At 34.1% G+C, this 25280-nt stretch overlaps 1 protein-coding gene across 3 annotated transcripts in view; it reads right to left on the bottom strand.

Annotated features, from left to right (window-relative positions):
- DPP10 (dipeptidyl peptidase like 10) overlaps positions 1-25280 on the bottom strand; it is a 1333785-nt gene that overhangs the window by 71787 nt on the left and 1236718 nt on the right. For all 3 annotated transcript variants that reach the window (XM_032856197.1, XM_032856196.1, XM_032856198.1), the window contains 4 exons: positions 23321-23418; positions 14513-14636; positions 6080-6118; positions 1695-1802 (listed from right to left, as the gene is read on the bottom strand). In XM_032856197.1, the coding sequence (XP_032712088.1) occupies positions 1695-1802; positions 6080-6118; positions 14513-14636; positions 23321-23418 (369 nt within the window). The remainder of the gene's footprint in view (positions 1-1694; positions 1803-6079; positions 6119-14512; positions 14637-23320; positions 23419-25280) is intronic.

The following is a 25280-nucleotide window of genomic DNA, read 5'->3' as shown; positions in this document are numbered from 1 at the left end:
CCTACATGCCAGCATCAGCACCTCCATTCCCTCCCAATCCAACACTTTTTAAAAGCCACTCTTTGTCTTCTCAATTTGTTGAATAGATTGTCTTCTTGGAATTGTATATATAAAGATGTATTACACATCTTTCCTTATCCTTCTTTCCCTATCTTATAAATATTTACAATTTGTATGTAAATTTGACCACCTGGGTTCTCACACAATTTCTTGAATATAAAATACTGGAGTTTAAAAATTTAATAAAATGTCACAGTCAATTTTAAGATTTGGAAAGTGTGGTTCATTATTTTTGGCCAAAATACCTTTATACTATTTATGATAACAAAGTTTACTATTAGCTCGCTAGAATTACTCAGGTAGAACAATTTGCTAGTGAAGGTTCCTCCAGTTCACATTTTAAAAAAAGGGAAAAAAGAGTCCCCTTAGTCCTACCTATCTGATATAATCATTTTACTAGATATAAAATTGTCAAAGTTTATGCACATATAGATACATTTATTTAGGATATAAATGAGATCACATTATATATTAGTCTACAACCTATTTTTCCAACTTAATGATATACTATAAAAATTAATCTACATCTCTATTGTAGAAATTATACATATTGCAAAATTATTTTTTCAGCTTTGATTAAAATTAAAATCAGGACAATTATTTTAATAGGTACAGAGCTTAGACAAGTGTTAAATTTAAACTACCAACAAAAGATTTTGAGAATTCAAGGCACTGAGTTGCTGAATGTAAATATGTATGTAGATAGTGATAAAAGTTTGAGAATATGAGCAAGGCTTGAAGGTTCTAACGACATAAAAGTAACCAGGTTGTTTAGGGATCCTTTGGCACATGTATATTTACTCTATATTTTGTAAGTATGAAGTTGATTCTTGGCTAGTTTGTAAACTCTCCAAGAGGATTCCAATTTAGCCACAAAGTTTTACCTTAATAAATTTTCTTTTACCTGTGACTGAGATGTTTATTAATTTGATTTTGAAGGAAACTAGTTCTCCTGAATATTTGTTATTGACCATTACATTCAGATTGACTCATTAACCTTGTCTTATTTCAACCATTTCTGAATTCTCTAATTTTTCAATAATTGGATAAAACTGTATAAAGTATTCACTGTTAACTCATTTGAAATTTAAAGCCTTTCCTTTTTATCAGAAAGTCTACAGAACTATAGCACAGACTCTGTGTCTTTATCCTGGTTTTTCGAATGTGCATTATATTTCCTTGTATATACAATAATATATTCAATTGTTCAGTTTTTTGATGGACATTTAGTTTGCTTCACGTATTTAAAATATTCATGGTACCTTGAAAATACTTCTTGTACAAAATAAGGAATATATATTTGTTGAGTGAAAAATTTTCTCTAGTTTGGCCTAAAGTCTATGAAAATAGGGGGTGGGTAATTTTCATGTATTCAATTCTATATCCCAAGGCCCTCACCTCTTAGCATACGTGTGTGACTCACAAAATTCTACTGAGTGTTCAGACTGTTTTGTGGGAAGGTACAGTTCGAATTTATAGCTATGGACGGGGATACTCTTCCTAAAACATAGTCCTTGGGTTAAATATATGGCTGGACTTCATAGGCATTAACTGTAGGTTCAGAATATGCCACAGGAATTGTACCTTCGTGAGCAGGACAGCAATGACACCAAATGAAAGAAGCCAGCACTTACCTGAACAAGAAACATCGCTATGTGGTGAAATTCTCCACGGCCCCCTTGCTTCACAGGAACTGTCATAAAGAATTTGCTGCCATCTCTAGAAAAAACCGGCTCCTCATTCTAAAACACAAAAGTGCATATAACGATCTCAAGATTGTGCTTTGTGCTGCCCACCATTGCTAATGGGTCACACCATTTTTTATTTAGAATTAGTTTGTGAAAAGGTCAAGTTAGCTCTAAAAATTATCTCTAAAAATAATGTGAATGGACCACCGCCATCTAGCTTCAGAAATTTTCCATTTTTCCCAACTAGAAACTGCCCATTGAACAGTAACATTCCATTCCTCTCTACCTTACTCTTCATCATTCCCCTTTCTCTTTCATTTGTACTACCATAAAAAACTCTAATGAATGGTTGACAAAAAACATACATTTTTTAATATATTTCTCCTGAAATATTTCACTCAGCAACTCTGGTTACTTGACCTTCTGTATATATAAATTTATGAAAACACAGAACTAAATGGCTGCAAAACTGGAAGGAATCCACTGAAAATCATTTAATTCAAACTTCTCATCTTCACTGTTCACCCCTCCAAAAATACACCAACACAAATGCCCATTTGATGATTTTTTAATTAAACTCTAGTGGCATGTTAAATCAATAGAATTATTTTCTGAAAATTAAATGATGGAAGCTATACATATAGATTGCTTTCCTTTTCCTCCAGGGAAAACATTAAGAAAATAGATTTGCCTGACAGAGCACTGCGTTCTTTCCTAGTGGATTAGTGAAAGTGATTATACACATGGTAAAAGAAAGACTTTGTTATGGTTTCTTTTGCGGGTCTTTAAAGTGGCCCACAAGTTCTTTTCTTTGCACTTTTTATTCCCTTTTTCTGGTTCTTTCTTTTTATCTCTTTCATATCTTGTCTCTATGTCATTATCAGTGAAGTGCTTCCCATTTACTCCTGTAGAGGGAGCTCTTGGAAGCAAGATCATCCACCTCTATCTGAATCCCTCATCCCCTTTTACCTACTTCTTGTTTCTTTCCTTAACACCTAAAAGCATCTATCATACTATACTTCTGGCAGGTATGCATTTTTTTGGAGGGGGTAAATGTGTGTATGTATGCATGTGGGCAGGTGGATAGGCAAGTAGGCAGTGTTCCTCTGGAATGTAAGCTCCAGGAGGGTGGAACCTTGTATTCTTCGCTGCTCTATCTCCAGCACCTAGACAATGACTGTCATATAAGTTGTGCTTAGTACTTACTTACTTAATGAATAAATTAATGACTGTTTTTAATAAAATCAAGAGTCTGATTTTAGTTTCATTAGTGAGATCATCCCTTGATAGAAATAGAAGGATAATATTTTCCTTGTCTACTTCATGGACACTCAGGAAAATATAAGATGATATATGTAAAATTTTAAACTCTGAAGTAATACACAACTCAAGGATGAAGACAATGCATTGCTAGGCATATAATAAATACTGACAAGATACCTGACATCTTTCAGTTATGATAGAGTCAATAATTCTGTAGGTTCCATCTCTTGCCCTCTGGGATCTCTCTCTTGGCCTTTGCACGTGAAGCTTTTTCTTTCTGGAACAACCTTTCTGTTTTCCTTTATGCTGAATCTTACTCTTTTTATTTTTTTCCTTCAATTCAAGGAACAGAAACCATTTCCAAATTTTCCTAGTTAGACAGTATCTTGTAGTTAGGAAATCTTTCCTCGATTCTAACAATTATCCCATATTCATCTCTGTCATGGAATTCAATGCATTTTATTATATGGTTGGCTTCCTTCACTAGGCAAGTAATAATTAAACTAAGTTGGCAAGTTTATCTTTTTAGCTCTATTGCCTAGGACCCAGTGGGTGTCCAACTCATAACTGCATAGATGAATGCATGTGTACAACAGGCAAACATGTTTGTTATATATCACTCTATCCACATTTGTTCCAAACTATCAGCTCCTCCCCTATTCAACACTGTCCCCTTGTTGCTTCAAAAATATATTACATTTTTAAAGGTACAGGGATATCCGGGCATTCTTCTTTTTGTATTTGTGCACCCATCCCCTTCAAATTCTAGTACCTTATAAATGGCTCAATGAAGGAGCAGATGGGGACTATATTCTCAAATGCACTGCTGGGCTTAATAACCTTCACCACTAGGCAATATCTGCATATAAGTAGAGCTCTATGCCAGCCTTTTCCTAGAATCCAGTAATGGAAGTGGAGCCAACTGCACTGTCCACTTTCATGACTGCAACCAAGTCAGTGTTTATGACGCACAGGGCAATGAATTGGGGTTACCAAATTCTACCTCTTGGCCAAAAATTTTAGATAGGTTATCACAAGTCTCCTGAAAGACCAAATATGCTTACTTCTTCTCTGTTCTTCCTACCATCCAGAAAGTGAGCATATAATGATTACATTAAGTTTCTAATTATCTTAGAAATTTGCTTCATCTATTTACTACCACCATTCTCATATTTTATTTTCATCAAATTCTAAATATTTTATAAAATTCTCTAAGAGCTTCTAGAGAAAAACTCAACTGTGACAAACTACCACCTACATTTTTTTTAACTGAATAATTGATAACTAGTTTCTTTGCTTTAAGAAAAGTTTATATTAAATATTCATAAATTTGGGATTTAAAATGTAGATAACATAATTCCAAAAGAGCATGCATTATGTTGATGCATGTTACACTACTCTGAGTGTCACTGAAAATAAAAATAAGAGTAAAATGGTTTAATAATGCAGGACAGTTCTGAATACATCAATATTCATTATGTTATAGCTTGTCATTGTTTTTATTCTCAGTATCTAACTTAAGAAAATCCATTACTGACTACAAGATCAAAGTTGGGTTTTTTTCCCCAATTTCATTAAGATTAAGTAGTTCACAGTAACATCTACTTCTTTATCTATTAGTAGATTCGGTGTGCTTATGCTTCAAATGAGAAAAGGTTTAGCTTATTCACAGTCCTTCTTACTTTTTCTTTCTTTATTCAGCAAGTATTTGTGGAGATTTTGTTATAATTCATATTAGGCATTTAGTTTACAATGGGGAACAAAAATGAATATTCCTCCTGCCCTTCTGAACTTAGGAAAACAATATAGAAATAACTGTTTAAGTATTACAAAAAGATTACACTTGACTTAAAACAAAATTGATATGGTGGTTGGAGGAGATGATTTTATAAGTTGGTGATTTAAGCTGAGGTTTGGAAAAGAAGCAGCCTTCACCAAAGAAAGTAGTTAAGAGAATTCCATTTAGAAGGCAGGCTCCTACAAAGACCTTGTGAATACGAGAGCTCATGTGCCGAGAATGGAGAAGGAACTGACAAGAATTTCAGTTTCAGTTGTGAGAGCGATAAGGGTAGGGGCAACCAAGTACACACTTTGCAACGGTCCCTCGGGCAGCCTGCAGTGTGAAGGGACTGGCATGCACCTGAGGGGTTCAGCGCAGTCAGAAGAGAAAGAGGAACCGTACTTCCTAGTTCGATCCTGGATGCTGTTTGTGAAGCGGCAAAAAGTAAACTGACTTGAGATCTTTGAATGTGAAACTGAAGAACGTGGTGATGACTAATATACAGAATAATAGTCTAATAATATGCAGAAAAGGATAAGAAAAGCTTAAAAATGACTGCTAGGTTTCTGATTTTAATAGCTGGATGGGTAATTATGTCCTTGACTTCTAGGATAAGAAGAGTACGTAAGACTAGCGTATGTTCAGTGTGGACCTGTGGAGTATGCAGTCACTTTTATACATTTAGGAGAAGATGCCACAACACTTCCCCTTTGCAAAAGATAGTGATGGAGTTATTAGTAAAATGGGTTCAGCCATATTCAGATAATCTACTTGTGTTTCCTTCTGAAATGTCCAGTATAAGCCAATGTTGTGGAGACATTTGGTAGTTACTCTATTGTGATCTGGATTCCAGCCTCATTTATGTCATAAACTAGCATCAGTAGCTAGGATATATCTAAAGAAAGAAGCATTCATCTAAATAATCTCCATATAAACAATTTATGTGAAGGTCTAGCCAGTTTTCTGGGCAATTTGAGCAATGCTGATGGTTTCCAGCTTTAATGGGTTACAACTTTTTCCTCTTTTCATCTACACAAAAGTTTACTTATATCAATGATACTGAAAAATGGATCCTAGTAGTTATTCTGCAACTTAAGCTCTAAAGAGAATAGAATTAGCCTTTTTATAAATTGTGTCATAGAAAAGATAAGTCATAAGTATTTTCATGGAAGAGACTCAAACATGGCAAAGCCTTAAAGTAATACTGAGTTATTCTTACACAGCAAACAGGTAAGTAGAATGAGCACAACTGCCAAAATGTGACATAAAGCAACCTCCTATGCCATACCTGTTTGGAGAGCCAAGTATCTGATGTCATCTCATATTTCTGAAAAGAAACAATGAACTCCATGAAGCTTTTCTAAACACCAAAATGAACATGCATCAATGTAACTTTTTTTTTTTTTTTACACATAATCCTTTAGGCATTTTCTTTTCTCTTCAACTCATGAAATACGATGAGACATCCCTATTGTCACTACTGATTTCAACTGAATGAGTAAGTACAGAATTGGGATTAAATGATAATTTAATTATAAAATCTTTCCTTTGGTGAACTCCTTTAGAATTCCCAGTAGTATGTCACCAGGGACAGAAGATCATTTTCCAGTGCTGTTTGATTACCTCATTCAAACTGTTTTGAACCACCAGGCACTGTCTCTTTTCACCTCTAGGCATCACTGGGAAACAAAATTATTAAATCCTTCAAAAGAACTGGGCAAACAGCCAGGAATAAAATGAAAAGGTAGATGTTCTTTCAACATTCAGTCCACTCTCCATCATAGTCATTTTCTTTTCTTAAGGAAAAAACAATTAAACATTTGAAAGGACAAAATTTTACGTTCCATTAAAGTAATCTTACAAATGATCAGAACGAAGATCATATTTCACAAAGCAAAATGAGATGAATTTAATCTCAAGTTAAATATGTACAGATACAATAAATTTTACTAGTACTGTTTACATACAGGAACTTGGGAAAATCTTGTACTTTAAAAAATGAGTCTGTAATAAAAATATTTAAATGAGGGGCACCTGGGTGGCTCAGTGGATTAAAGCCTCTGCATTTCAGCTCAGGTCATGATCCTGGGGTCCTGGGATCGAGCCCTGCATGGGCTCTCTGCTCAGCAGGGAGCCTGCTTCCCCCTCTCTCTCTATCTGCCTGCCTCTCTGCCTACTTGTGATCTCTGCCTGCCAAATAAATAAAAATCTTTAAAAAAAAATATTTAAATGAAAACTAAATTACAATATATTATAAATTTTATCTACTATATGCAATATATATATATTTTAAACTTATTATTTATAGTTTTTTTTTAATATCAGTATCCTCTTTTAAAGCCATATCAATACATTATAATCAAATACTGTCTCTTTTCAGGGCCTGTTTCTATTTTTATTTATTTCACTAGACTTTGTTACATATAGATATCAAGAAAACATCTAACTACATTATTCCTTGATTTTTCTATTTGCATCTCTGCAATAACCATCCTTGGTAAATATGAAACACAGACACACAAGAAAATACATTGGTGTCACTTTTCATTAATATTACTAAGTTTTGCTAGAATCCCTGGAAGTCCAAAGTTTCACATGCATTTGCATTTATTTGTCTTATTATTTCAATTACAGTAGAAAGTAAACTCTTCTTTAAGTCCATAAATAGATTAGAAATATATTAGAAATATAACAATATCAATAAGGTACCAAATCAATAATATTGACAGGGTTCCTATATCTATTTTCTGCTGAAGCATTTTGATACATTCTTGCCATTACCTATACAGATTATCATTATATAGGAAAGATGACAGGCTTTCTCTAACTAGAATGTATACATGCCAATTTCTAAGTAATTTATTATCAGCTGAATAAGAAACTGTTCAGAATACTTTAACAAATAGGTGGTGAAATACTAGCCAACCTATCAGATGAAAGATGATGACTAAAATAAATTTTCTAATAAATACAAGCTAAACATAAAGAGCACTAGTCAAATCCAGTAAGTAAATGGCTGACTCATCAACTTTATCTCCACATCCATGCTCACCACTCCAATCAAAGACAAATTTCTAACCCCCTTTCCCTTTTATAGACCATTTAAAAACTATGTTTTAATATTGGAGTATAATTTGTATATAGTGATATGTACAGCTCTAAAGTGTGATGAGTTTTGACAGATATATTTATATCCCATCAAGATATAAGATCTTTACATTTTCTCACACATTCTCTCATGCCCCTTCCCAGAGGTTCCAAAAAGGCAGTCACTCTTCTGAAATTGTTCCCCATAGATGAGTCTTGCCTATTTTAGAAGTTCAGATAATTGAAATTATGTATTATGTACTCTTTTGAGTGGGAATTCTTTCACACCATGTTTCTGAGATTCACTCATATTCCTGGGCATATCAGTATTCTGTTTCTTTTTAAATTGCTTAACAGAATTCTGTTGTATAGATATGGCTAATTTTGTTTATTCATTCTTTGTTAATAGATAATTAGATAGTTTCTAATTTTTAGCTACTGTAAATTAAGCTTCTCTAAAGATTTTTTTTTTTAACAAATCCTTGGTGGACACAGGTGTTTTTTCTTTTCCAAATATCTAAGAATGGAGTTACTGGAGTATGGAGTATATCTATATCTATCTATCTATACACACACATATATATATAATATACATTATAATATATATATGTTTTATATGTGTATGTTTAACTTGAAACTGCAAAATCATTTTTTAAACTAGCTGTATCATTTTACACTTCTACTCATGAAGAACAAGAACTGCAATTTTCTACATCCTCATCAATGTCATTTTTTGTTGTTTTTAGTCATTCTAATGGTATATAGTGTTATCTCATTATGATTTAATCTATGTTTTCCTAAGGTGTAATGTTGAATACTTTATCATGCATTTATTACTTCCGTATGCACTTCTCTTCACATGTTTTGCCTTTTTATTGGGTTATCTTTTCATGATTGAGATGTATATATATTTTTTTTGTTAGATACACATTTTGCAAAATATTTTTTGCAAAAATTTTTAGCTGTTCATTTTTTAGCTGTTTCTTAACAGTGTCTAGTGAGAAGTTTCTGATTTTGACGATGTCTATTGTATTATTTTTTCTTTTATGATTAATGACTTTTTGCCTATTCAATATAGCAAATTTATATCCCATATTTTTATCTAAAAGATTGACAGTATCATCTCTTAGCTTTAGAATAGCAGTTTATCTCATTTTAATTTTAGAATATGGTATGTGATAGATGTCAAGGATGTCAAGGACCACTGTATTTTTCATTCAGTTCTTGACTGTTCCAGCACCATCTTTCCCCCTTTAGATTGTCTTGGCACCTCTGTTAAAAATCAGTTGATCATATAAATACAGATCTGTGTCTGCAAACTCTATTAGTTCGTTGATCTAGTTGTGTGTCCTTATGCCTCCACCACAGTCCCTCAGTTTCTGTTGCTTTCTAGTTATTCTTGAAATCCAGTAGTGCAACTTCTCCAACATTTTTGGTTTTGTTTTGGTTTTTTAACAAGGTTTAATCATCAAGTCTTTTGCACTGCCATATTCATTTAGAATCAGCCTGTTTCTACAGAAATTCCCAGTTCTTCTGGGAATTCGTGTTGTATTTAAACTACAGTTAGTTCACTCTGAGTAGAATGCCACCTGTAATATTCAGCCTTTCAAGTCCATCATGTGGTATAGCTTCTATTTATTCATAGGTCTTTCTTTTTTTTTTTAAGATTTTAAAAAAATTTTTAAATTTATTTGACAGAGAGCATAAGTAGGCAGAGAGGCAGGCAGAGAGATAGGAAGGGAAGCAGGCTCCCTGCCAAGCAGAGAGCCCGATGTGGGGCTCGATCCCAGGACCCTGGGATCATGACCTGAGCCGAAGGCAGAGGCTTAACCCACTGAGCCACCCAGGCGCCCCTTCGTAGGTCTTTCTTAATGTATGTCAGAAATGTTGTAGTTTTCAATATGGGGATTTTGCACACTATTTGTTAAATTTATCCTTATGTATTTAATGTTTTAAAAATTTTAGTGGCATTTTTATTTTTCATTGTAATATTATGAGTATATAGGATCACATTTTGTTCTAAAAGATTAGTTCAAGAAACACCTGCATAGCCTTTAGACATATTCCTCATTTATTTATATTTTGTTCCATTTGCTTTATTATTATATCTCTCGATATAGAAACAAAACCATTTGAAGAAAGGGAAAAGCATATTTTTTTTCAAAATCAATTAAAAGTTGTTAGAAACATACTTTTTTTTCCAAATAATTTGATAGAAGTTTAGAGGCATTATATCCATTCACCCCTAAATAATTCAGTAAGCATTTCTTAAGAAATTTATAGTATCCTATATACATACATGCTATTTACAGTAAAATAAAAATCAGGAAATTTAGCAATTTAAGTTGGTACACTGACTTGTGAATTGTGACCCATTCTAGGGTGGATTTTTTTGTGTTTTTTGGGCGGATTTGTTTTTGTTTTTGCAGATGTCTTATTTATTTATTTATGTAATGATGACATCTACAAATAAAGATAATTTTATTTCTTCCTTATCAATCATCATGATATTTATCCCTTGCCAAGTTATTCTGGTTAGAGTCTCTAATAAAGTTTCCACACTACATCACCTTATTGATGACATGAAGGTAAGGAAAGTGTTTTACCATAGAATATAACTTTGAGGTATTTTCTGGGTATTCTTTATCAAATTAAAGACATTTTTCTATTCATTTATATTGAAAGTTATCATGAGTAAATATTAAGTTTTGTCAACTGCTTTTTATTTTTCATCTACTGAGATACTTGGTTTTTTTTTCTGTTAAAATAATGAGTAACATTGATTGGTTTTCAGTATTCAACCAATCATAAGTTACCAAAATAAACCCCATTTAGTCATAATGCACTCTTCTCTATATTGCCATAGATGATATATCAATATGTTTAAGGAATTTTTTGTATACATGTGCATGAGATGTATCAGTCTAAATTGTTCTCATAAAGTCCTTGCCTTGATTTGGTAATAGGATAATGCTATGCTTATAAGATGAATTGAAAAGTTTCCTTCTCCACTTTCTAGAAATTGTAAAAATGGTAAAATTTATTCCTTTTTTTTCCAGTTTTACTGAAATAAAATTGACATATAACGTTGTATAAGTTCAGGGTGTACAACATAATGATTTGATACATGTATATATTATGAAATGATTTCTGCAAGTTTAGTTAACATCCATTACCCAAAGTAACTACATTTTTTTCTTTATGATGGGAACTTTTTAGGTTTACTCTCTTAGCAACTTTCAAATATACAATGAAGTATTGTTAACTATAGTCATCATGTTATACATTACATCCCCAGAAATTATTTATCTTGTAACTGGAAGTTTGTACCTTTTAACCACCTTTACTTAATTTCCCCACCCTCACCCCTCACAAACACTAATCTAATCTTTTTCTGTTTTTATTTTTTATTCCACATATAAGCAAGATCATACAGTATTTGTCTTTCTTCACTCATAATAAATGCCCTCAAGGTTCCTCCCCTATTGTCACAAATAACAGGATTTCTTTCTTTTTTATGGCTAAACAGTATTCGTGTGTGTGTGTGTGTGTGTGTGTGTGATTTTCTTAGTCCATCCATCCATTGATGGACACTTGTTTTGTTTTGTTTTACCCGTCCTGGCTATTGTAAATAATGCGCTGCAACAAACATGGGCTTGCAAATATATCTTCAGACAGTGATTTTATTTCCTTCAGATACATATCCAGAATTTGATTTGTTGGATCATATGGAAGTTTTATTTTTAATTTTTTTGAGGATCTGCCATACTGTTTTCCATAGTGACTGTACCAACATAAACTCTTACCACAGGGCACAGGGTTTCCTTTGCTCCACTTCCTCACCAGCAATTCTCTCTGGTCTTTTTTGATACTACCCATCCTAACAGGCATGAGGTGATTAATTCATTGAGGTTTTGATTTGCATTTCCCTAATAATTAGTGATGTTGAACACCTTTTCATATTTTTGGAAAAATGTCTATTCAGGTCCTTTGCCCATTTTTAAATTAGATTATTGGGGGTTTTGTTTTATTTGGTTTTGTTTTATTTTGCTATCTAGTTGAAGGAGGTATTTTAAAAATACTTTAGATATTAACCCCTTATCACATATATGATTTGCAAACATGTTCTTCCATTCCACAGGTTGGCTTTTCATTTAGTTGACTGTTTCTTCCACTATACACAAGACTTTTAGTTTGACAGTTTTGATTTACTTAATTTATCCATTAACTTTTAGAAAAAATAAAAACTAGAAAATATTTTTATTTTATTTTATTCATATGCTTGTCATTTGGAGCACCTTTCCTTCCTTCATTAGATTTGAGGTTTCATTTGATGCTCTTTCTTTCAAACTGAATAACTTCATTTCATGTTACTTAAGCAGATCTACTTGTGATAAATTATCTCAGATCATATTTATCTGAATACATCTGTCTTCATTTTTGAAAGATACTTTCAGAGTATACAGACTTTAGGTTTACACTGTTTTTCTTTCACTTCTTTAAAAATGTATTCCATTGCTTTCTGGCTTCTATCATTTCTGATGAGAGAGAGGCAGTAATTTTCATTATTCTATTTCTCCATATGTAATGTATTTTTCTCTCAGGCTCTTTTGAAACTTTTCTCATAATCTTTGGTTTACAATAATTTGAGTGTTATGTGCCTATTTATTTTCTTTGTTTTTATTCTGTTTTGGATTTGCTAACTTAGATACATGGGTTAATGGTTTTTCTTCAAATTTGGGATATTTTAAGTCATTATTTCTTTTTTTGTTTTTCTGCCCCAACATCTCAAACCTTGCCTTCTGTGTGTATTACATCCCTCATATACAACAGCTCAAATTATTCCATACGTAACTGAGTCTTTGTTCCTCCCGTCCCCCCTCAGGCTTTTTCCCTCCAGACTTCAGTTTGAATTGTTTCTATTTCCCTGACTACAACAATGTCCAATTTGTGTTTAATCCATCCAGACAATGTTTTCATTTCAGATACTGGTCTCTTTAGTTCCTGAAATTTCATTGTTTTGTATTTTATAGTTTTGTTTCCCTACTGAAATATCTCATCTATTTATAAATTAGGGCCACCCTTTAATTTGCCAAGAACCTTTCAAACAGCTTTAAAAAAATTCTGTACCTGTTAATTCTAACATCTCTATTCTGTGTAAGTCTGCTCTTATAACTATTTTTGAAGGGAGGTAGGCAGGTTACATTTTCTATTTTTCTACATGTATAGTATGTTTTGATTTTGTAATTGATATTTTAAATTTTAATTCTCCATTTAAAATAGTAAACTTTGTTCTAGGAAGACAGTTAATTTATAGGCATGTACTTGATCCTTTCCAGCTTGATATAAAGGTTTACTGTAAAAAGTATAGAACAGCCTTATTTCTAATGCATTTTTCTTTCTGGGCTGTGAGTTGAATGCAAAGGGTTTTCAGTGAGAGTGCTCTAGTTTTTGCTGTTCAGCACTCCAAAGTCTCCAAGCATTACGAAACCTGCAGATTCTCTATTTGCTTCTCTCTCTGTGAAGCATGTCCTGTACTTGCACAGTTAAGCATTGAGCTAAAGTCTTTTTTTTTTTTTTTTTTTTTTTAATTTTAAGAGCTAAAGTCCTAAGAGGTCCTTTACATAGATTGCTGGAGCTCTTCTCTCTATAGCTCCAAATCTTGTGGTACTTACCCTACAAATTTCAGCCACCACGAGAGCCTCAAACTGATTCTCCCTGCTGACTTGGATCAGTAATACCACTGAGCTTTTCTAGGACTCCATTGGCTTGTACTGTGTGTGTGCCCTACAGGAAGCTTGGCTTATCTTATATGTTTACATTATTTCACTTTTTATGTCCTGATCCTGCTATTGTCCAGTATCTGAGAGTAGTTGTTTAATTCACTTTACATAGGTTTATAGTTAACTACAGCAGAGAGGTTAGGCTGGCAAAATTTACTCCATCCTGTCCAGAAATAGAAGTTTGAAAACTCCGTTGTTAAGTAACTGGGAATACTTTACTACCCACCAATACAGGCATATACACATTAACAATTACAGTATACCCTCAGTTAAGAACTTTAAGAATTACATATAGGATTTATTGCAGAGCTTATAAAAACGGATTAGAGAAATAGAAATACAACCTGCTTTCAAAAGACAATGCTTCAAGGATCAGTTGTTTTTTTTTTACTCTTCTTATTTAATTTTAAAAAAGAGACACTGTTCATTATTTTAGAAGACTAATGTGAACTACCAAAAAAAAGATGGAATTTTTGGAATGTGGCTGAAGAAGACAGGAAAAACATTCCACATTCCTAAGTTAATCAAACTCAAAATATGGAGAAAAAGATGTATTTGAGAATTAAACTAATGTGGTTTAGACTCCACTTTATACTATAAAAGAACTCATTTTTTTTACAGTTTGGTTTTGTTTTTGTTTGTTTTTTTTCCTCTTGCTTATCACCCATATCTCTCACTTCAAAGTTTGGATGATTTATGGATTAAAGTACATACTTCTAATAGAATGACTCTTTCCCAACTACCTCTGGAAGTTAAATATTGGTCTTTGTACAATGGATTGCCTGATATCCCTTTGAGAGTAGTATAAAGTACTTCATTTTAAGCATAAGAGAAAAGCAAATTACACTCACTCTACTGCAGGCGCCAGTGGTAGTCTCACAGACTGTGAGGATGGAGATGTTCTGAGGCCGATTTAACCATCTGACCACCGTCTTGGTATTGCTTATCCATTTAACCATAGTGATATAATATTCTCTAGTTGGGAAACAACAACAACAAAATTTACATTTAGAGCCAGAGAACCTGTATAGTACTAATAACATACACTTGTTATTTTATATGCAAGGATAAATGAAGCATTATAAGGATGCCACATCATATTAATTTCTATTTATGTACACATCACATCTGCTATTCTGAATACTCCCACATAAATACAAATATGTGTGTGTGTATGTAAACACATGTGCATTTACATACACATGCAAATGTACCAAGAATTTGAGAATAAATATGAAAGTGATTGATATCTCAGAAAGGAAATCCTTGGAAAAATAAAAATAATCAAGATAATAGACGTATGAATAATTTTTAAACTGTGTATTGATTAGCACTAATGTGTAATAAGCATAAATTTTTAAGCTGCATTTTATTTTTGTAAAAAGTAAAATCAACTAAAAGGCAAAACTTATTCTTCACTTAATAATTATTTCTTACGCATGATCTCCATTTTATTTCACTTTACCCATGGGGACTTGCATGATAGAGCTATTAGTTTTTATTTATTTATTTTGTGTGTGGTCTTTCTCAGTTGTGAGTCAAGGGCCAGTTCCAGTCATATACATCCTATGTTCATATACACACATATGCATATATATATATATATATATATATATATATATATAGTAATTTTTTAAAGTCTTCTTTATTTGAAACAGTTTAAAACAAAGAAGGAATTAAACTGATGGAGATGAGGGGCTACTGAATTTTCCGTATAGTGAGGACGCTAATTACTGGAGCCTATGATGTTCTCAATCTATTTCTAGATTGGGAAAGCTTATGTTTTTCCCTATAGTTAGTTTGTATTTCTTTCATTGTAGATTCTGTGATTGGAAATTTACATACTATATCAAAAAACCCTCAATCCACACAGACAAAATGCAGTAGTCAACACTGATTCAATTTATGATAAAGAAAAAAAAACTTTTCAAAAAATTTGCCCAGCTTCAGAACAGATGAGATGATTTAAAGTGGCATCTGTGAGCACAGTCTTTAAATGAACCCACCCAGAGGCACCTGGGTGCTTCAGTCTGTTAAGTGTCCAACTCTTGGTGGCAATCTCATGGGCGGTGAGATCAGGAACCCTGTCGCTCCATGCTCAGTGGGGAGTCTGCTTGAAGAGCCTCTCCCTCTGCCCCTCCCTCCCTCAAATAAATAAATAAATAAATCTTTTAAAAAATTCACCCAGTTTTTATGTCACTTAGGGAAAAATCATGTATGAGTAGAAAAGCTTTGTGATACAAATCACTTGTCCTTAGACACTTGTGGGTTAGACGTTTAGCTACATGAACTTACATTTCTAACATTTCTGAAAAGCTGTTGCTTCCTCCAGAAAACCGATTAGCCCATCAGAAAGTGAAGATGTCAGCAGAAGGGCAAGCAAAACTTAGCATACAGTGAAGCCTGCCATATTTTCTTCAACAATCTCTCCAAGACCGCTGACAGCTTTCAAAACCAGCTAAGTCTCACTTCAAAATGCCAAGAAACTCAGTGAAAGTTCTCTGAATAGTTAACAAAGACAACTTTGAATCACATGTGCAACTAACTGGTTTAGGATTAATCTTTAGCCAAAGGAGTGGGCCTTGTGATTCTTCAAAGAATCATATCCAGTTCATTTTTACTGTGTTTTGGTTTAAACTGCTTTATTTTGCATGCATTATCATATTCAGCAGTATGAATATTGAAAAGGGGAAAATATAGGTATTAACCTTTAATGGATTTATCTAAAGAATTTATCATGGAGAAAAATGACAATGGATACTATAACCAGGAAAAGAAACCCTGAATTCTGACAATATATGTTTCTGATTAATTGTTATAAATGTTGTTTAGAATTGAAGTAAAAAATAATTTGGTTATTGTAAACAACTGACCAAACGCTGTAAAATCAAGGAGGTTATATTTATAGAAAAATCTAGATAGTACTGGTAGATACAAGTTTTCAAACTCAATCAGGAATTTATCTTAGTTAAGCGAGTAATAGTACATATTGTGTCAAATGAGATGACAACCAACATGAATAATTTTTAAAATATATAACAAATGTAACAACAAAACATAATTTAAATATTCATCTTGAGTGTTTTCCCTTTCAAAGTAGCCCTCAAGTGTAATGTTGCAAGAACATCTTCTTTATAGTGCCTTCACAGACACTGACACATATTTATTATCTATGATAGAAAATCTTGACTTTTAAAAAGGATTTCATATTAGAAAAGCAATTAAAATACAACCAAGGCAAATCTGGTGAATAAGTGATTTTTTTGTAAGGGGTACACTAATTTAGATGTAAAATTAAGTTAAAGTAATTAATTCATAGTTATACCACTCATCTTTCTCTTTGATTAAATACTGTGATTATTTTGTGTTTGTACATAATGTATCTAGTTGCCTATAAGGAGAATTTAGCATGATGTGAACTTAGTATTGACCTTATTTATAATCTGAAAGATAAGAGTTGCTCTCAAAATTGAATTTATAAGGTTTTTCAGGGGTAATTTCAAGCCACTGAAATTTCCATGATAAAGAGTTGGGGTTACCTAAAATGAAAGTTAAAATAGAGCTTGACACATAAGAAGTAAGACACATCCTGTATTCCTTCTTTGCTTATTCCAGGATCCTAAGTGCAGCTCTCCTTAGTTTTCTCATTAAGTAATCAGGCTTCCGCTGAATGAGGGATTAGGGAAAGGCCCTTACTTAGAAATCACACTCCTTGGCCTGCCTGCTGCTGATGTGGCTGTCTTCCTGGAACTCCATATCATGAACACATTAGATCTGGTGTCCCACAACCTGTGACTAGCAGAACTGCCTCCTCCTTATAATTGTCTTTCCTGCTTGTTCGTAGTATCCATGGCTCCGGATTACCCAGGAAGTCTGCAAGGAGCTCACCCTCTTGAGCCACAGAGACAAGTGGGTTAGGTGGACTGCACTCAAGAAAGACTTTGAATCAGCTGAGTGGTCTGGCACAGAAGATCTAATTGTTTACAGGGGTATGTGGAATGGAGGCCCAGCATCACTAGCAGAAAGGTACTATGTTAGAAGTCACACCTGTGTTTTCACTGGCTTTCTCTCCAATCATTACTCTGTGTTCATAACATAATCTTTGTATACATATAGTTGCACTGAGCTCACTCTCTTCCAGATAATCCAGGATCTCTACCCATGACTGTATTGTAATGGCATGTATGACCAAGCCATAGCTAGTGATCAGCAAAGACCATTGTTAGTAACTATGGGATTACTTGTAAGAAGGGTCATTTAGGGCATTTTCATGAACATAGAATAATTTCTTAATTTGATTTTTTTAAGACACAAATATTCTTTAGCAGAAAAAAATTGTAGACTAGGCATACTTCAATGATACAGAAGAAAAAGCATGGTGCTTTCAAGCGTGACAGGTAATATTACAATGTCACATCAGTGATACACACTAAAAATAATGGGTCACAAAGGGTGGATGACTAAAGAAAGATTTCAAATAAATAATGTCAGAGACACAGAGTAAGGAGAAACCAAAGACAAAATGCTACCATTACTCTTCAGCCTGGAGATATCTGAATACAAAGTAAAACAACTTCCTCAAAACAACAGACAAATGCCAACCTGTGTAAAGATCCATAGAATTCATTACTATAAAAAATCTTTCCACCAGGGGGCGCCTGGGTGGCTTCTGACTCTTGATTTCTGGTCAGGTCAAAATTTCAGGCTCCTGAGATGGAGACCCTTGAGGAGCTCTGTGCTAGGGTGGAGCCTGTTTAAGATTCTCTCTCCCCCAAACCGCCCCCGCCCCCGCCAAAAAAAAAGAATAAAAAAAATCTTTCCACCAGAACTTAAATATGTATTTTTTAATTTATTATTTTTATTAATATATAATGCATTATTTGCCCCAGGGGTACAGGACTGTAAATCGTCAGGCTTACACACTTCGCAGTACTCACGATTTCACATACCCTCCCCAATGTCCATAACCCAACTTAAATGTGTATTTTTAAAATCTTAATTATAAATCCCAATAATGATACAGAATGCTTACAATACCTTATGGTCATAGTGTAAAAATTTGTAAAATGTTCCTTTCCCTTAAGATGAGATGAATCATCTAACTCCCAAAATGGGTCTGGAATGTTCATAAAGGGGCATTATCTGAGTTCCTACTGTGCTATATTCTGAAGAATCAATACAGACAATAATTAAAGATAAGAGTATGAGCTGAATTCCTATTGAAGAAAAGTTGCATTCATAATCTGATTTTGTTTGATAGAGGATCTTTAGCTGAATCACAAATATATTTTTTTAAAAAATGAAGGAGTGTGTGAGAAAGAAAAAGGAAGGGAAATTATGTCTTTCTCCAAGTTACGGTATCCTTTTAGTTTCTTTTTAAAGCCATATATGAATTGAAATTTGTTTTACATTCTTTGACTAGAGTTTAAGTATCTGGTGTTAAACAAGGTCTACTGAATGCTGATTCTAGCTTGGAGACATATTTCTATTACACTTATAAACACGAGTTGTTATAAATCTATCAACCAGCCAAATAAACAATGAACAGACCAAAACAAATGATTTATAAATTCTAAACAAATCTTGCTCTTTGGAGTGGGAGTCAAAGAATACAGTTTATAAGGTACCTCAAGCCATAAAAGACCATCTTTCTATTTATCTTATAAATCTTCCTCCCTATTTAGGTGTGTACATACACATTTAATAATTACTACTGCCGCAAGGGTGATATTATGAGAGGATAAGAGATGAAGTTCAAGTTTAGTGGAAAAAAAGGAAGTCCTAAAAGAAAAAAAAAAAAAAAGATAAGGTTTATAACTGCACAAAGTAACAGAATTGCCATATGCATATCTAAAGATAATATAAAATACAGATGCTTAGATAATATATAAAAAAAGTAAACAAGTAAATTATTACAGAATGAATTAATTATTTGGGTATACTGTTATTGAGAGCTTAAATAGAATATCAAATGATATGGGTAGCTATGAACCCAACACAAACTCCAAAAAGAGAGGGCATTTGATGGTCTTTATTTTTTTTTAATCTTTTAATTTTTTAATAAACATATAATGTATTATTAGCCCCAGGGGTACAGGTCTGTGAATCACCAGGTTTACACACTTCACAGCACTCACCATAGCACATACCCTCCCCAGTATCCATAACCCCACCACCCTCTCCGGAGCATTTGATGGTCTTAATAGGGCATGGGGAACGTATGTTACTAATAAATTAATTAATGCATGTTTATACTTATAAACTTGAAAAAATAAAAAATGATCTGTATTTCTTGGAATTTGTAGGAGTTCTGTCACTAATATGAGAATAGTGCTACTAATACTGGTACCAAAAATTTAACTTATGCATTTTATATCTAAAATTTTTAAAATACAAAAAAGAATCTGAGTTAGCTTAGGAAGATTTAAGAATAACATGGTAGCGTAAATTAGGAGAAAAAGGCAAATAAGTTAAAGAGGGAAACAGGTGTTAGTTACCATGGAAAACTCCAGGTCCAAAGTACGCTAATGCAACTTAGTGAAGTGCGCATGAGAAAAATACGGCAGGTTTGTAGAAGCACATGCATTAATAAGGTAAATCACAGATATGTGTATGTAGATTTGTGTATGAGTGTGTTTGTGTGTTTGTATAGAAATAGAGAGATTGAAACACACACACACACACACACACACACACAGAAAAAGATAGAGAGACAGAGATACAGAGATAGAAACAGCACCAGACAGATACAGAACACTTTCTCACGTGGCTTCAGAAAAATCACCGTGTCCTCATTTGGTCATCACCGACACATGCATAAAGTATAATAAACTCCTTATGGCAAATATTATTCTTAAATTATTTATATGGAATATTCTTCATTTGCCAGGTCCATTCTCCAGTTCTCCCTACCTGCAGCCTCTACAGTGAGGCTGCCTTGCCAGTGGAAGGCCCCTGCAGGAACTTTCAAGTTTGGGAGGAGAGTGGGTTCAGGTATTAATTCCCAGGACCCACTTTCTACTCGGGTGTGGTTTGGCAATGACTGAATTGCTGGGTCTATGGACAGCTCCTGTTGGCCATTGTGTTCAGCTACAAGCCTCTTTAGGATTCATAACTGAGCCTGGACCTCATTCTTTCAGTCCTGAGACAGCAGCAGTTTTTCCCTGTTGCAGACTTAGAGTTGCTTTCTCATCCTTTGTGAGTGTCCCCTTAATCCTGCTCACGTTTTTGTTAATAGTCCCTCAACTAACTGCATTTCACTTATCATTCTTGACTGTGTCATCTGTTTAATTTCTAGGACCCTGACCATTAAATTATGAAGAATGACATGCTCTCTTAGATCTCTAACTAGGAGAGCACAACAGTTCCCTAGCTAATTCCTATATGGCTAATGTACTAGGTATTAAATATTAGAGATGCTCATAATCCTAAAACAAAACCAATGAAAAAATAAGTTTGGTTTCCATCTTATGTGCAGTCAGATGAATGCAGCTTTCTTTGATGCGCACCACGGATATATCTATTTCATTCGTTTGTGTGTTTCTGAGCCCATCTAAGTAACACCTATGCTCAGAGTGACTAAATGCAGATGATCTAAAATTCATTTATTACTCTTCTGTGAATTGGACTGAAACTTCCTACCAGAAACAGATGAGTAAGGAAATACATTTCTGTAAAACTGAGCTGGGGTGATATTTAAAGTTATCAATTTTGAAGTAAACCTTGATCTTGAGTTTTTCAACAAAAATCATACATTTTGGTATATTTCACATGCTGTAGGTGGCACTTACATAAGACCCTGAGGGAGAAAAAGCAAAATTGTTCAGTGCATTATATAGATAAGGTATTACTGACTTTCCCCAAACTGCAGACCAAGTTTATCACGAAACCAACATACTTGAATTACACTTAAGAGATTTTTCTTTACAATATTCTTCCTCACTCTTAGTGGGATCTCATATTTTATTCTGTGTATTGGATTTATATCTAAGGATATGTGATACCTTTTTGCCATGGATGACTAATTTTATCATATTGTACTTTGAATATTACAGATATATACTTAACTAATAACCCAATAAATAACAACTGGTTCTGTCTTCAAGAATTTTTGTGTTTGGTGACAGTCTTGGGTTATAACATCAAGGTCCAGAATCACCACCTTTTCTTAAAAAGAAGCTGGATATTGTAAAGTTGATTTCTATTTCAAAGGTTTCAAAAGACTGAGGAGAACAAAAAATTACTACTTTAAAATGAGGTTATTCAGACCAGAGAGACGTAGAGTGACTTGTCCAAGCTCATGTAATGAAATGGTGGCAGAGTTGTGACTCAAACACTCCAGGCTAGTGCCCTTTTCCTGTTAATTCAGAGCATTAAATGAATCAGAAAAAGATAAGAGCTCAGGACCACATAAAATACTAATGGCTTCCATAATTGCTTCATTTGTGACTAATTCTTCCGTGGCTGGTAGACTGAGTTCAGTATAGAGTTCCTATCTGATTTGGTCAACTCTACTGCATTCTGAATGTCAATTCCAACAGCCCTGTAAGGTCTTCCATCATGACCTGCAGGAAATGGTCTATAACTTTAAACAGGCTTTACTATATTTCCTACCTCTGTTACCAACTAATCTTGGGGTTCTATTTTCTCTGGGCCTCATCTTTTCCCTCAATAATAGGAACAGATTGTTTTAGGTGGCTATGGGCGACCTTCCAGTGTAAGCAGTCTATAAATTTTTAATAACTTTAAAATTGAGAAAATTTCCACACACTGCAGGCTCCACTGTCTGTGAAAATCTGCAACTGTGATGGAATTTTCCCAAATACATCACTGGAACATTTGAGTGGAATTTATATTTGAATCAGTCCCCCAGCACTGATGGTTGATGGCATCAAAATAAAGTTTGAGCTTAGCCCCCTATCACTCAGTAGTTGAAAGTATTTTCCTAAATCAGCTACATATTCCATCACCAGGACAGTTGTAAATTTTCAAAGGGTTGCACTAATTGACAGAATACCCCTGAAGTTTCAGATCACTCTGAATTTTAAAATCCACATGGTTATTTGATCCATTGTCTGCTACTGGAGATTTTACTAATACTAAAATTATGCTATGACATACTAAATGTGTTTTTTTTTTTTTCTCTCCATTCAAATTTCTTAGATAAGTAGGCTTCTTATGTAGGATATTTTGAAACCACATCTTATTACATTATCCTACCTGGAGAAGAAAGCTAGGGAATCACTCCCAAGCTATGGGGAGAATTTCTGCTGGAAAACCTACACAAACTCTAAGAAAATTGTACTCTTTTAAAGAGGACCATTTAAAAAAAAAAATGGAGTAACTATTCTCAGGAAGAACACTCAATGGAAAATTATCCTTTGCCCCCATCTCCTTGTCACGTCTCCTGCAAAAAGTCTAATTCTCAATATCACTACAATTTAGTCATTTTCTGGTGCTGCTAATCTCCTTGAAACTTTAAATGCTCCCTGGAAACAACAAGAAACCCAGAATGAGTTCATTCCTGCACTAATGGGACAACCTCAGATTTATTTTCAAGTGGATTTGCTGAGCTGATCACATCTCTCTAAATTGCAACAAAATGATAATTGAAGTTAAAATAACTATTTCTAAGTAAAAGTAAAATGGAAATTGCATACCTTGATTTAAAGCTGTCAGGAGGCATGAGTTCCAAAGTATGAGTTGGTCCATATAGGTTTACAACATATAATTTGACGGTTGGGTTCATTTGACCTGCCTTTGAGAAAATGAAGATTGTAATACAAATATATTAAGCATTAAAATATATTGAGAAAAAAGAAAATGTGGTGTGATTCCTTTATAATTTTACGTTAGAACAGGGAAAAAGTTTAATTTCTCTGAAGTAGAAATGATTTTAAATTCAACAACCTGATTGCCTTCAATTGTTTTTGTAGATTGCTGTTTCTCAAGCATTTTAGTCAGACAATTAAAGGTGAAGGAAAATCATGATGAGTTTATTCATTAGGCAGTGCTTCTGTGTTCTTTCCCTAGAATGACACCAGGAGGGCTGGCTTAACAAAACAACTAGTAGAACAAGCTGCTACTCACATTATAGGATAAGAAATGCAATGAGAAAAGCTGGCTAATTAAAAAAAGAAAAAAGAAGTTGAAGAAGAAAAAGATTTGCCAATATGGGTGACACATGCTTAAAATTCCCCAATACCTAATCCATCCTAATGCATTAAACATTCCTAGGTTTCCTTTTTTTTTTTTTTTTTAATTAGATTCAGAGGTAGAATTCAGTGATTCATCAGTTACATGTAACACCCAGTGCTCATTGTATCACGTGCCCTCCTTAATGCCCATCACCCAACTACCTGATGCCCCCTTCCCCTCCAGCAGCCCTGTTTGTTCTCTATAGTTAAGAGTCTCCTATGGTTTGCCTCTCACCCATTATTATCTTGTATCTCCTTCCCTTCCCCCCAGTTCCCTTCTAAGCTTTACTAAATACCAGATGAGGTGTAAGTACTCCTTGGGAGGTGGTGGGCCACAGAGCAGTCTGCCCTCACTAAGTACATAGTTAGATGAGTAGAAAGACAGGGACAAGGATAGGTAATAACTAGCCTAGAACATTAGTATGTTTCTGGCTCATAGTATGTAGTAAAGGCACTGCATGAATAATCTTACTAAATGTCCTTACTTCTGCCCTAAGAATAATTATAACCATTTTCCAGATGACAATGGAGAAGCTAAGCAAACTGTGGAAGGTGGATATCCCATAACCTGGGAAGCCACTATTTAAACCCAGGATGCTCTTCCCTGCTGTGCTCTGCTTCAGTTCGTCCCCAGGCAATGGCCTCCAAAGGTTTTCTAAATACACGGTGACCTTGTGGGGGGCACAACAGGGACCTTTTCCCAATACATCTCAAGCAGTTTAAATGAATGAATAAGAGAATGTTAGCGCGAATAAATCATGTAGAGAATCAGGTGACTGCTTGTGGGGCACTGTGTTCCTAAACAAAGTGCTGATGTGTCATCGTGGAGCAGCGGATGTTTAAGGAGAAGACTGTACGAGATGTACGAAGAAAGAGGCCATTAAAAGTGGGTTGAGTTAGAAGATGGACAAAAATCCAAGGGGGATTACAAAAGTGATTCTTTTAAAAAAGTGATTTAAAGATGAGAAAGTTTTCCACATTCAAGTAATTGGCATTGACAAAACCCAAAGTTGAAGAGGACCAGAAGCAACATAACACACTCCATCAGTAGTCCATAATTACTCCTCAAGGACTGTGTTTTTAGGCTAGTAAATACAACTAGTACAGGGGGGAAGGCAGAAGGATGAATGAATGGATCCCAGAGGATGTTCAGGGATCATCCCACTGTGTGATCCCATAACAATGGATACATGTCATCATATATTTGTCCAAACCTGCAGGACGTACAACACACACAGTGAACTGTAATGTCAACTGTGGACTTTGGGGGATTATGATGCATAGCCTCATCAGTTGTAACAAATGTGCTGCTGCAGGGAGTGGTGTTGATGATGGGGAGACTCCACACGTCTATGTGTGCAGGGGGCACATGTGAATTCTGTCAGACTTGTGAACCTTAAGCTGCTCTAAAAAAATAGTCTTT

The sequence above is a fragment of the Lontra canadensis genome, unplaced genomic scaffold, assembly GCF_010015895.1.
Source record: "Lontra canadensis isolate GAN:19392208 unplaced genomic scaffold, GSC_riverotter_1.0 scaffold11, whole genome shotgun sequence".
Classification (NCBI taxonomy): domain Eukaryota; kingdom Metazoa; phylum Chordata; class Mammalia; order Carnivora; family Mustelidae; genus Lontra; species Lontra canadensis.
Note: the sequence above shows the minus strand (reverse complement) of the source record. Positions and strands in the feature narration are given on the sequence as shown.